This window comes from Piliocolobus tephrosceles, chromosome 1 (genome assembly GCF_002776525.5).
Source record: "Piliocolobus tephrosceles isolate RC106 chromosome 1, ASM277652v3, whole genome shotgun sequence".
NCBI lineage: Eukaryota > Metazoa > Chordata > Mammalia > Primates > Cercopithecidae > Piliocolobus > Piliocolobus tephrosceles.
Window position 1 is genome coordinate 76,851,712 of NC_045434.1, and position 15,110 is coordinate 76,866,821.

General features: G+C 38.6%; 1 protein-coding gene across 1 annotated transcript in view; it reads right to left on the reverse strand.

The window, feature by feature from the left end:
- Positions 1–15,110, reverse strand: part of EPRS1 (glutamyl-prolyl-tRNA synthetase 1) — a 97,841-nt gene that overhangs the window by 38,278 nt on the left and 44,453 nt on the right. Inside the window, exons 16-18 of the mRNA XM_023203715.2 lie at positions 14,647–14,759; positions 10,190–10,307; positions 5,623–5,982 (exon numbers count right to left, since the gene is read on the reverse strand). Of these exons, the coding sequence (XP_023059483.1) occupies positions 5,623–5,982; positions 10,190–10,307; positions 14,647–14,759 (591 nt within the window). The remainder of the gene's footprint in view (positions 1–5,622; positions 5,983–10,189; positions 10,308–14,646; positions 14,760–15,110) is intronic.

The following is a 15,110-nucleotide window of genomic DNA, read 5'->3' on the forward strand; positions in this document are numbered from 1 at the left end:
AAAAAAATTCATTTACAAGGAACAGGTCAGTAACAGACAAGCAGAGAGCCAAATCAGGAATGAACTTCCATTCACAATTGCTTCAAAGAGAATAAAATACCTAGGAATCCAACTTACAAGGGATGTAAAGGACCTCTTCAAGGAGAACTACAAACCACTGCTCAGTGAAATCAAAGAGGACCCAAACAAATGGAAGAACATACCATGCTCATGGATAGGAAGAATCAATATCGTGAAAACGGCCATACTGCCCAAGGTTATTTATAGATTCAATGCCATCCCCATCAAGCTACCAATGAGTTTCTTCACAGAATTGGAAAAAACTGCTTTAAAGTTCATATGGAACCAAAAAAGAGCCCGCATTGCCAAGACAATCCTAAGTCAAAAGAACAAAGCTGGAGGCGTCATGCTACGTGACTTCAAACTATACTACAAGGCTACAGTAACCAAAACAGCATGGTACTGGTACCAAAACAGAGATATAGACCAATGGAACAGAACAAAGTCCTCAGAAATAATACCACACATCTACAGCCATCTGATCTTTGACAAACCTGACAAAAACAAGAAATGGGGAAAGGATTCCCTATTTAATAAATGGTGCTGGGAAAACTGGCTAGCCATATGTAGAAAGCTGAAACTGGATCCTTTCCTTACTCCTTATACGAAGATTAATTCAAGATGGATTAGAGACTTAAATGTTAGACCTATTACCATAAAAACCCTAGAAGAAAATCTAGGTAGTACCATTCAGGACATAGGCATGGGCAAGGACTTCATGTCTAAAACACCAAAAGTAATGGCAGCAAAAGCCAAAATTGACAAATGGGATCTAATTAAACTAAAGAGCTTCTGCACAGCAAAAGAAACTACCATCAGAGTGAACAGGCAACCTACAGAATGCGAGAAAATTTTTGCAATCTACTCATCTGACAAAGGGCTAATTTCCAGAATCTACAAAGAACTCAAACAAACATACAAGAAAAAAACAAACAACCCCATCCAAAAGTGGGGAAACGATATGAACAGACATTTCTCAAAAGAAGACATTCATACAGCCAACAGACACATGAAAAAATGCTCATCATCACTCGCCATCAGAGAAATGCAAATCAAAACCACAATGAGATACCATCTCACACCAGTTAGAATGGCAATCATTAAAAAATCAGGAAACAACAGGTGTTGGAGAGGATGTGGAGAAATAGGAACACTTTTACACTGTTGGTGGGATTGTAAACTAGTTCAACCATTATGGAAAACAGTATGGCGATTCCTCAAGGATCTAGAACTAGATGTACCATATGACCCAGCCATCCCACTACTGGGTATATACCCAAAGGATTATAAATTATTCTACTACAAAGACACATGCACACGTATGTTTATTGCGGCACTATTCACAATAGCAAAGACTTGGAATCAACCCAAATGTCCATCAGTGACAGACTGGATTAAGAAAATGTGGCACATATACACCATGGAATACTATGCAGCCATAAAAAAGGATGAGTTTGCTTCCTTTGTAGGGACATGGATGCAGCTGGAAACCATCATTCTTAGCAAACTATCACAAGAAGAGAAAACCAAACACCGCATGTTCTCACTCATAGGTGGGAACTGAACAATGAGTTCACTTGGACTCGGGAAGGGCAACATCACACACTGGGGCCTATCATGGGGAGGGGGGAGGGGGGAGGGATTGCACTGGGGAGTTATACCTGATATAAATGATGAATTGATGGGTGCTGACGAGTTGATGGGTGCAGCACACCAACATGGCACAGGTATACATATGTAACAAACCTGCACGTTATGCACATGTATCCTAGAACTTAAAGTATAAAAAAATAAATAAATTAATTAATTAATTAATTAAAAAAAAAACAAGGAACAGGTATACAGCCAGACCCAGCAGTTCAGGCTTATAATCCCAACACTTTGGGAGGTCAAGAAGGGAGGACGGCTTGAGTACAGAAGTTCAAGACTAGTCCTGTTAACACGGTAAAACCCCATCTCTACAAGCAATACAAAAATTAGCCAGGCCTAGTGGCATGTGCCTGAACTTCCAGCTACTTAGGAGACTGAGATGGGAGGATTGCTTGGGAGGGTGAGGCTGCAGTGAGCCATGATCGAGTCACTGCACTCCAGTCTGGGCACAGAGCAAGACCCTGTCTCAAAAGAAAAAGAAAAGAAATTTGTTTTAAAGTGGCTTTAATTTTTAAAGTAACTTAATATTAAGCGTTATTATATCTTTAGTGTATTCTCTGTTATGCACCTCACACTATATCAACTTGAACCATTATTTTATGCAGCAACCCACTAAGCAGGAGAAAAAGAGTAAGAGGAGCAAAAGATGGTAGACTTGATGGACTTCAAGTTTTTATTACTTGCTCGTCTTTTTGCTTATACTTTGCCTTTATGCTTAAAAGTTATTTCATAGAAGCATCTATCTGATCCTGAAGCAGGAAAGAGAAGATTAAAAACAAAACAAAACAAAAAAACAGAGCAAGAAAAGTCTAGTTGAAGCTGGTAACCTAAAACTTCAGCTGGTCACCTTCCTTATCTTTCAACATGACACAGTAAAATAACCACCTTTGTAGAAAACTGAATGGTTAAGAGGCTTAGGCAAATTATTAATGTAAAACAAGCACAGACTTGCTAAATAATGATAAACTAGTAAAACTATAACTCTCTAGCGCTTTCAATGGAATGCCCCACTGTCACCACCTCTCAAAGTAAATAACATGGGAATCAGTCAGTACTTTAATATAGGCTTTGTAAATTTCAGGAAGTTACTTTCATATTCAGTTTCTCCTCTGTTGCTAAAACAAGCAAACAAAAAGTAGCATTCTTTGAATATTTTTGTACATTGCTCTTGGGAAGACTAAAAAGTGTATGGTACACAGAGCCAGATGCAGGCTAAATGCTAGTGCCATTCCTAATAACTGGGTTCATTCTTTAGAAGAGAAGAAACATTTACTACTACTAGCATTCAGGGAAAAAACACATGTCGTAGAGCAGGTCCTTGAAGAACATTGTTTTGTTTGATGTCATTTCATCATAACTTTGAAAGGAAAAAAACGTTGACTCCCAGCCAAAGCCACTGTCTGTGTGGAACATGTGCATTCTCCCATGTCTGCGTGAGTTTTCTCTGGGAACTCCGGTTTCATTCCACATCCCAAAGCTGCACACATTAGGTGAACTGGTGAGTCTAAATGCTCCCGGTCTGAGTCTTGGTGTGTATGAGTGTGCCCTGCAATGGAATGTCTTATCCAGGGCTGGTTCCTGCCCTGAGTCCTGAGCTGGCCACCCAAAACCCTGAACTGGAATAACTGAGTAAATAATTATCTTACTTGTCTTTATTAATCTTTCTTAAATGTATATACAGCCCATATTTGTTTCCATTAGAAGTATTTGGGTCTTTATTTAGAGGTCTGTGTAATGCAAAAATAATAATTTTAAAAAGAAAAAGAAGACAAAATACTACAAAAGAAAAAGAAAAAACGAAGACAACAACAACAATAAAAAACACAAGAAGTTTGTGTAATGTGATGTTTTTGGGATCAGAAATATGCCAAGGTAACTTAATTCTTGTTTATCTCAATTAGCCTATTATTGTTATACATCATTTTGCTTAAAGTCTCAGTTTCCAAGAACCTATGAACAACATTAAGACTTAATATATTTTGAAACACAGATATGGTATAAAGTAGGCAGCATTCAATAAATGTAAGTCAGACTAAACTGAAGTCAGATTTCAGTATCACATTTATTAGTATTTAAATACCTAATAAATTACCTACCCAATTACCAAAGCAATTTAGATCTTTTTACCTTAAGCTGACTTTTCATAACCTCAACAGTGTTATTTTATGAAAGTATGATATAACCCATTAACACAAAAGGATGGGTGATGGATTCATAGTTGACTGTTACTCCAAGTATAATGGTTTCTGCTGTTACTATTCCACCCATAATTAAGCTGACAAAAATTGGCACATAATCTCAATATATTCTACTTACAACGAAGAAATTTGAAGACCAAAGCCCTTCCCTTCAAATTACACCTAGAGAGGAGTACATATTTAGTTTCCAGCAGATACAGTGCAAAATGTTCCCAACCTCCCCATGAGGTAGGAAACATCGCGAATTTATATCCTAAACTCATACATCCAGCAGCATTTACTCCTCGAAGCAAAGCTGTTTTAGATAATCATGGTTCTTCGGGATCTCAACAGGCTATTTAGGTTGGTGCAAAAGTAGTAACTGTGGTTTTTGCCATTAAAAGTAACGGTAAGAACCGCAATTACTTTTGCATCAACCTAACAAAGGCTTTCTCACAGTTCACAATGGAGTGACAGAAAACCATTAACTCCTGGGGCAAGACCTCAAAATGTGAGGTCAAATATTCATGATTGAAAGTATCTTAGGTGGCAGGGTTTCATGTCAGATGCTAGCAACTTATTGATGAGGTGAGGAACTTACTGAATTCTCCAGGCTGAGCCTAGGACCCTGACAGGACAACAGATCTGACATTTTAGAACAAATCCCTTTCCTGCCACATAAGTCAAGCCTCGTGGTGTACCATACCTCTCTGTGTATGTGCCCACACCCTAAATTCTACAATTTTTTGCAGCTCATCAGAGGCTGAATTGTTTCTTGTTGCAGTACTATTTATCCGATCACATCTTAGAACTATGCTGCTGTTTGAGTAGAACTACCTACCTTCATTATTAAATATGATCTTTCACAGTCTATACAGATGCCATTCCCTTTGTCTCTTACTTACATCAAGTAAGTCCATTTCACACTAGGTGCCACACCCACTTGGCTAAATGTTTTGCCTAAGGACATACTGAAACAAGAATATAATTTATACTTCAGTCAAAATTTCATATAATTTGAAGGCCCTGCTATGAAAAGTTGGAGATAATCATAGGTCAAAAACCTCTTGACAATCCATTTGTTATTCCCTGAATACGCCTTGTACCTTCTGACCTCTACTTCTGCTGGTACTGTCTTCTACACTAGCAGTTCTCAAAGCATGGTGGTCCCTGGGACAGCAGCATCAGCATCACCTGAGAAACTTTCTAGGAATGTGTATTTCCCACATGCTCTGAATCTACTGAAGAAGAAAGTCAAGGGGCAGGGCCTAGCAATCCATGTTTTAGCAAGCCAGTAATTCTGGTGCACAGTAAAGCTTGAGAACCATGGTTCCACATTTAAGAGTGCCTTGTTCTGATCTTTTTTTCCCATAATGGCTGATTCTACTTCAGGATGATTTTAAATATCCTTTATAAATTGTTTCCGCCTTTGTTGCCACTTAAAAACACAAATCCTTCACATAGCAACTTATACATATCACAAAGGATTACAGTCACATCACACAAGAGTACAGGGAGTCTGTACGTTTCCTTCCCCAGTAAGCCACGCCTCAACTAGATTATGAGCTTCTTACATATATTTTCAGAGTCTGACACATAGCAGGAATCGATTAATGTTGATTATTACATCAAAATATGAGCAGTCTATGTTTTATAAGAAGATGAGACTACCCTAAGCAGTTTGAATTCACACACTTAGTGAAAATGTGGTCTTGACTTTCTCTAACATACTGACCTTAGGGGCTTTTTCAGCTTTTAGCTTACGAACCACCTCCCCTTGTGCAGCAACTTGATCATACAGAGATTTACTTTCCAGAATACTTGCTGACGAATTAGAAGAAATATTCTGTCCTATTTCAGCAGGAGGGTTTCCAGGTTTATATTCCTGGCCAGTTTTCTCCTTATATTCAGCTTTCAAAGACAAAAGCTGTTTTACAGCTGCATCTATATCTTCCTTTGGTGCTTTCTTGGCTTTTAATTCACGAACCACATCTCCTTGAACAGCCACTCTATTGTAAAGGACCAAGGAATCCTCAGATGTAGTACAATTATTATTCAGAGAAGGTGTTGGTCTTTTCTTAAAAGGAGCAGAGGTCTACCAAGAGAGAAAATCAAAAGTAAAATAATTAATTCATATTAAATGTTTTCCCATAAAATTATTTCAAACTGATTGTTTTATAATGTTTCCAATTTAAAACAAAAACTTTAAACTTCAATCCCTTAAAAAGCTTAAATGAATAATCTCATCCCTAAGTATTTATCCTAATGAAAAATGACAGGAGTAAACATAGATAGAGGTACAGACAAACTCACTGGAGCATTTTTACTATTGTAAAAACCTGAAAATGCCCTAAATCTTTGTCATTAGGGGACTAAAGAAATTATAACATATCCATCAGGTCTGAGACTAAATCACTGCTCTACCATATACTGACTGTGCAACTCTGAGTTAGTTATTTAAGCTGCTTCCTTACTATAAAAGGGGGATAACCATATTTAACCCATCAAGTTGATGGGAAAATAAAAAGTAATCTGTGTAAAGCTGTTAGTCACAAAGGCTGAGAAAAAGTGAGTATCAATAAGCATTAGCTATCACTATTAATTTTTTAAGAGATAAAATATAGCTAGATTGTTGATAAGGCAAGACCTCCATGAAATTCTGTGATATAATTGTAACTCATCATTGTGGAACAGTTTCATTTGTGTAAAATTATAAGTTTACAGGTATATATTTGTATATAAGTAAATGCAACAAATCTAGAGCTATGTTCACTAAAATCAACCGTGAAGAGTGAATATACTACTTTTTGCATGCTTTCTGCTGCCTACACTGCATTCTTCCCTACTGAAACCTTTCTAACATTAAAACCCAGTTCACATTATACCTTCCTTACACCTTTTTCCTTTAAATGATCTGCCACTTAATTTTTCAGAATAATCTTATCCATATTCACAGAGTCTTATGTACAAATTTCAAAAATTTTCATCTCTATTCCAGAATTCTGACCTGCTCCCAGACCCAGTATTTTCAATGTCTTCAAGACATCTTTACCTAACCACCTAACAGGCATCTCAAGCTGTATCAGAGTTGCATTTTACACAGGGGTTAGGCTCTCAAGTGGGCATGTCAGTAAAGAAAACCCATCACTCAAAATCCCCCCCCATAATTCCTTAAATCACTCATAGTATTTTTAGTGAGGTTCTATATATACACTCATAAACTCTAACATGCATATATAAATGCATATTATACATTAAAGAATACAATTCATTAGCCACCCTATATCAAAAAAATATATTTGTTCAGCAACTTTTTTTTTTGTTTGTTTGTTTTGAGACAGAGTCTTGCTCTGTCGCCAGACTGGAGTCCAGGGGCGTGATCTCAGCTCACTGCAATCTCTGCCTCCTGGATTCAAGCTATTATCATGCCTCAACCTCCAGAGTAGCAGGGATTACAGGCCTGCACTACCACAGCCAGCTAATTTTTGTATTTTTAGTAGAGATGGGGTTTCACCATGTTGGCCAGGATGGTCTCAATCTCCTGGCCTTGTGATCTGTTTGCCATGGCCTCCCAAAGTGCTGGGATTACAGACTTGAGCCATCGCACCCGGCCTGTTGTGCTACATTTAATTTGCAACATAAATCATCACAATCATGGTTAGTAAATAGGGGAACATATGAGTGAAACACACACACACACAAACACTGCTTTGTGTGTGATTTTTCCCAATGTATTCAAGTTTTATGTCAAATAAAGAAGCATGCAGGAACAAACTTTTCATAATTAAAGAGAAAACTTTAGAAATACATTGACAATCTGAAGAAAAACCCAAAAACCTTTTGTATAAGTGCCTTCCTTTAATGAGGATGGTGCTTAAAAAACGTTTTTTATCGTCACATTAAGCCATCTGATGAAACAGTACATGGGGATGGAAACTTCAAAGACGTATTCTCATCTGCTAAAACTTAAAAATAAAAACAAACCCCAAAAAACTGACAAAGCAGGCAATACCCTGGATGAGAATTTAATTTTGATAGTATCAGCCTCTGTTGGAGACAAATATCCTCAAAGATCTACACATCACAGGGAAAAGCATTATTCTTCTTCAGGTTTAAAGCTGCAAAGTATCTCTGACTGCAGTACTGGGTATAAGTGCCAGTCAACTGTATCTGAATTTTGAATTTCTATTCAAAAGTGTGCAGGTTTCAAAGCATGCCCACACTTTTTTTTTACTTTCCTCCCACCAAGAAGGGGGGGTGTCTGTGCACTCTCCTGAATCTGAGCAAGCTTGTTACTGATTTGAGCAACAGAGCATAGTAGAAATGATGCTATGTGAGACTTCCGAGGCTAAATCATAAAATGGAATGCTCCTTTTACCTCATCTACCGGACACTTACTTTTGGAGGCCTTAAATGACAGTTAAGAAGTCTTATTACCCTGACACTGCCATGCTGGAGAGGCCACTTGCAGCTATTCCAGTCAACTATTCCACCTGAGCTCCCAGCCAACACCAATATCAACTTGGCATCCAGGTGAGGAAACAATTTTAGAAGCCAGCCCAGGCCAGGTGCGATGGCTCATGCCTGTAATCCCAGCACTTTGGGAGGCCAAGGTCGGCGGATCACCTGAAGTCAGGAGTTTAAGACCAGCCTGGCCAACATGGTAAAATCCCATCTCTACTAAAAATACAAAAAAAATTAGCTGAGCATGGTGGTACATGCCTGTAGTCTGACCTACTTGGGAGGCTGAGGCAGGAAAATCGCTTGAATCCGGGAGGTGGAGGTTACACTGAGAAGAGATCATACAACTGCACTCCAGTCTGGGCAATAGAGTGATACTCCACCTCAAAAACAATAAAATAAAATAAAAACAGAATACAGCCCAGTTGAGTCTTTGATGACTGTTACCCAGCCACCATCTGACTGAAACCATATGATATACACAGGTTTTAGTGGTTTGCCTCAACTCTGTTTTTCTTGATAAATCAGCTGTTATTTTTAGTATGTGATTTCGCAGAACATGAAGTTTTTCAAGAACACATTTTAATTTATAGCATAACATCAGTTATCTTTCTAGGATATGTAAAAAATGAGAGGCACAGGCGGGAACTGGGACCAATGAGGGAAGGGCAACCAAATTTCCCATCTCATGCTTACTCCATGAGTTACTCAATAATACACAGCAGCAATTTTCAAGGTGTGGTTCACAGATCCTAAGGGGTATATAAAACTCTTTTAAAGGCGATCTGCAAGGTCATAGGTATTTTCACTATATTAAGATATATTTTGTCTTTTTCGCTCTCATTTTCTTATGACTGTTCATGCAGGTTTGTAGAAGCTATTAAGTCAGATATTAAAGAGGTCTGCAAAAATTTAAAGCCATACCACTCAAACTAAAAGTTTTATTTTGGAAAATTTAATAAAAACTTTTTTTATGTTAACATGTAACTGGATTTATTATTTTTACATGAATTAAATCCTTTTAGAACTTCTCAATTTTTAGTATGATAAATACTGATAAATACAACCCACATAAACAAATAATTTTTAAGAATATAGGGAGTCTGGCCAGGCACGGTGACTCATGCCTGTAATCCCAGCACTCTGGGAGGCCAAGGTGGGGAGATCATCTGAGGTCAGGCAGTTTGAGACCAGCCAGGCCAACAGGGCAAAACCCTATCTCTACTAAAAATACAAAAATTAGCCAGGCATCATGGTGCACACTTGTAATCCCAACTGCTCAGGAGGCTAAGGCATGAGAATTGTGTGAATCCGGGAGGCGGAGGTTGCAGTGAGTCCAGATCGCACCACAGCACTCCAGCCTTGGGCAACAGAGCGAGATTTTAAAATCTTACATGAAAGGATAACAACAAAATGCAAAGAGCAGCCTTAATTGTCTACTTCAGTCTCCACAGTAAGAAAGATAATCATTTGTAAAGAAATATATTCTAAACTCTGGTATAGAAAGACCATTTATTTATTTATTTATTTATTTTTTGAGACAGAGTCTCGCTCTGCTGCCCAGGCTGGAGGGCAGTGGCCGGATCTCAGCTCACTGCAAGCTCTGCCTCCTGGGTTTATGCCATTCTCCTGCCTCAGCCTCCCGAGTAGCTGGGACTACAGGCACCCGCCACGTCGCCCAGATAGTTTTTTGTATTTTTTAGTAGAGATGGGGTTTCACCGTGTTAGCCAGGATGGTCTCGATCTCCTGACCTCGTGATCCACCCGTCTCGGCCTCCCAAAGTGCCACTGCGCCCGGCCCATTTATTTTTATAGACATATCTGTAAAAGTCATTACTTACCTCATTTTTTGTGACTTCTACTTTGGTCTTTTCCTTTGACCCTGATGTTGGCATTTCCTTTGTGTGTCCATCAGGAATGTATATCAAAACGCATGGGGCTTCTTTGCAACTATATGGGCTAAAAAGAAAATAAAGGGACAAAATAGTTCATCTGAACAAAATTATCTGAACAGCAATAAACACTGAATTCCTAGATAAATTCAATGGCACTAAGTTAACGCTTTTCTTTCTTTTTTGAGACAGTCTCACTCTGTTGCCTAGGCTGGAGTGTGGTGATGTGATCTAAGCTCACTGCAACTTCCACCTCCTGCGTTCAAGTGATTTTCCTGCCTCGGCCTCCAAGTAGCTGGGATTACAGGCACACGCTACCACACTAATTTTTGTATTTTTAGTAGAGACGGGGTTTCACCACGTTGGTCAGCCTGGTCTTGAACTCCTAACCTCAAGTGCTCCGGCCACCTCACCCTCCCAAAGTGCTGGGATAACAGGTGTGAGCCACAGAGCCTGTCCAGTTAATGCTTTTTGAAGTATAAAATAGTCCATTCTCTTACTCAAATCAGAGGCTCTTCAGAGAAGTTCTACAAACAACAAATGCAAAAATAAAAATTGACAGTCCTGGCCGGGTGCAGTGGCTCACTCCTATAATTCTGGCACTTTGCGAGGTCCAAGCGGGCAGACTGCCTGAGCTTAGGAGTTTGAGATCAGCCTGGGCAACACAGTGAAATCCCATCTCTACTAAAATACAAAAAATTAGCCAGGCATGGCGGCGGGTGCTTGTAGTCCTAGCTACTCGGGAGGCTGAGGCAGGAGAATCACCTGAACCCAGGAGGCGGAAGTTGCAGTGAGCCAAGATCATGCCACTGCACGTGACAGAGCGAGATTCTGCCTCCAAAGAAAAAAAAACAAACAAAACTGGTCGGCCGAGGTGGCCCATGCCTGTAATCCCAGCACTTTGGGAAGCTGAAGCAGGTGGATTATCTGAGGTCAGGAGTTCGAGACTAGCCTGGCCAACATGGTGAAACCCTGTCTCTACTAAAAAAAATTACAAAAAAATTAGCTGGGCATGGTGGCAGGCGCCTGTAATCCCAGCTACTTGGGAGGTTGGGGCAGGAGAATCGCTTGAACCCAGGAGGTGGAGACCACAAAGAGCTGAGGCTGCACCATTGCACTCCAGCCTGGGCAACAAGAGTGAAACTCTGCCTCAATGAAAAATAAAAAATAAAAAAATAAATTGACAGTCCTTATTATAAACTTCCAATCTATGAACTTTCATCCATATGAACAAACTAAGCCCAGGGCAAAATTACATCTGCTATGCCTGTCACTAGAAAGGGCGTTAGTGAATGTTAATGATACTCTTGACTTCAAGAAAATTTGTCTACATACCACACCTAATCTGCTTATAAGCAGAAACATTTCTGTAAAACGTTTATTTATTTTAAATATTTAAGGGTGGGTATGGTGGCTCACATCTGTAAACCCAGCACTTTGGGAGGCCAAGGCAGATGGATCTCTTAAGCTGAGGAGTTCAAGACTAGCCTAGGAAACATTGTGAAACCCTGTCTCTACAAAAAATACACAAATTAGATGGGTGTGGTGGGACATACCTGTAGCCCCAGCTACTCAGGAGAGACTGAGGTGGGAGGATCACCTGAGCCTGGGGACATCACGCCGCTGCACTCAAGTCTAGGTGAGAGTGAGACCCTATCTCTTAAAAAAATAATAACAATTTATAAGAATTTCTCAATTCCAAAGGATAATTAGCAAAATTCTATTGCCACTTTTTGGCAATTATGAATAATGCAGCTGTAAACATTCACATACACATTTCTATGTGAATGTGCTCTTTTCCTTTGGCAAATACGCAGGAATGGAATTGATGGGTCAAATGGTAACTCCGTGTTTAATTTTTGGAGGAATCATCCAACTGTTTTCCAAAGTAGCTGAACCATTCTGCAACCCTACCAGAAATACATACGGGCTCCAATTTCTCCACATTTCTAACCCTTGTTACTGTCTTTTTTTATTTCAGCCATCCTAGTGGTATGCAATGATATTTCATTATCATTTTGATCTGAATTTCCCTAACAACTGATGCTGAGCATCTTTTCATGTGCTTACATTTGTACATCTGCTTGGAAAAATGTCTATTTAAATCCATTGTTAATTGGGTTCTCTTCTAGAAACAAGTCCTTTTACAGACATATGTGCAAATATTTTCTCCCATTCTGTGACCTGTGTTTTCACTTTCTTTGAAACACAAAATATGTTAATCTTGACAAAGTCCAGTTTATTTTTTTTCTTTGGTTGTTTGTGATTTAGGTGTTATATCCAAAACAGCATTGCCGAGGTTACAAAGAGTTACATTCACATTTTCTTCTAAGAGTTTTATAGTTTTAGCTCTTACATTTAGGTGTTTGATAAATACTGAGTTAAATTTTGTATATGATACAAACTGTACCCAACTTCACTCTTTCGTGTGTAGCTGTTCAGTTCTTCGTGTGTAGCTGTTCAGTTTTCAACTATTTGTTGAGAAGTTCAAAAACTTTCTCAGAATAAAATGAGAATCTACTCTGTTATTTTAGTTGGTGGTACTACCACCACTACGAAATACTTAAGGAGGGCTTAGTAACTATCAGGCACTGTGCTACGCTGTATGCATGCATGAGCTTATTTGACTAAAGGAAATGTTATATTAAAACGAATAAGGTTACTCATATGATGAAAAAGCCACAAGGCCATTCCAGGAAAAGGCATCAAGTGCTTTAGAAAAGCCCCAGGCAATTTGGTACATATGTTAAACAGAAGGGATCAGGGAGAGAAAACTCCAACAGGTATGGCTCAAGAGACGCCATAACATGAAAAATCTTGCATGTCAAACTAAAAAGTTTAGCTTTTACCCTGAAACTAACAACATTTTTTGTTTGTTTGTTTTGAGAGAGTCTTGCTCTGTCACCAAGGCTGGAGTGTGGTGGTGCAATTATAGTTCACTGTAACTTTGAACTCGTGGGCTCAAGCAATACTCCTGTCTCACCCGCTTGAGCAGTGAGGATTACAGGTGTGTACCACCATGCCTGGTTAATTCTTTATTTATAATTTTTTGTAGAGATGGGGTCTCACTATGTTACCCAGGCTGGTCTTGAACTCCTGGCCTCAAGTAATCCTCTTGCCTCAGTCTTGCAAAGTGCTGGGATTATAGACATAAGTCATAGTGCCTGGCCAACTAATAGAGTTTTTAACAGTACAGAAATGTGATAAAACTGTTACTCTTAAATTTTCGGACTGGTGGGCATGTGAAAACTGAATAGGAAAATAGGAAAAGGATGAAATTGGAGGTAAGAAGATACTTGAGAGCCTATTTTGGCAATCAATGAAGCAATGCTATAGCCTGAAAAAAGGCAGAGCAGTGGATCCACAGAGATGGACTAGACGGGCAACACAAACAACAGAGTTTGCTGACTGAAAAAAGGGATGAAGGGGAAGAATAAATCAGAGATGACACCTAGATCCTGGAATTTTGAACACGTTGAGTTTGAAATGCTTGAAAGAATCTATTCAGAGATATCTAAAAGGCAGTTAGATTCACAAGACTAAATCTCAGAAGAGGCATTTTGACTACACAGTTACAGAGATATCGCTTAGAAAAATAGTAGAGACAAACAGAAAAGAAATAAAGGGACAACAATTTACAAAGTTCTCCTTCTAATAATCCTATTATTTCATGGTTAAAAAAAATACAAATATTGGTTATTTTTTTCCCTCTAAATGTACCCTGTTTGTGCCATTTATCTAGTGAAAATACACTACAAAGAAAAAGATAATGGTAATAATTTTCACCCAAAGATAGGTAATATATAGTACTGAAATTTTGTTCTTTATACTTGGCTACAAGAAAGTTAATTACAAGTTGGTTTAGTTTCAGAAATTCATAATTTATCAATGTTCAATGAGCATGTTGTTTCAAAGATCATTTGTTAAAATAAATTACTTAAGGCCAGGCGCAGTGGCTCACGCCTGCAATCCCAGCACTTTGGGAGGCCGAGACGGAGAGATCACGAGGTCGGGAGATCGAGACCATCCTGGTTAACACAGTAAAACCCTGTCTCTACTAAAAATACAAAAAAATTAGCTGGTTGTGGTGGCGGGTGCTTGTAGTCCCAGCTACTCAGGAGGCTGAGGCAGGAGAATGGCGTGAACCCGGGAGGCGGAGCTTGCAGTGAGCTGAGATTGCGCCACTGCACTCCAGCCTGGGTGACAGTGCGAGACTCTGTCTCAAAAAATAAATAAATAATTACTTTAAGTCTAAAATGTTAAATATAAAACAAAGAAAATTGAGAAAGAGACTGAGAAAGAAAACTGTCAAGTACGTTATTTTAGTGAAAGTTCAATTTCTAAAATATCACTCACTATAATAACTTTAAGCATTTTCATTTAGATGTTCAGTTACATTTACTTACCTAACAGGTTCATAAGGTTGATCACATATGAAGAATCCTCTTCTCTGGAGTTGTATAATATCTCCTTTTTTCAAATCCTTAAGGCAGGGATCCCCTAGCATTAGTTCCTCATGCTGTAAAGATGACATAAAACCAAAGTACACTTTCTCAAAATCAGAGTAGTAAAACAACTCTAAAATGCAAGCAGTTTCCACTAACTAAAATATTCCCATTTTAAACAGATATGTTAAGAAGCTCACTACTTGAGGACACACAATGAAACGGTGAAGTGTTAAAATAAATGACAATTCAATTTATCACATTTTTAAAAGTTAACATTCATAAACTGGCCTCAAAAAACATTTTAAATAACTTGACTGGTATTCCTGAAGAAATAATTTTCCTCCTATAAATATGAAATATGATGCAAGAAGCACGTAATAGACTTAGCTGAAAGGCATGCTGGCGTAGCGCTTAAACACAAG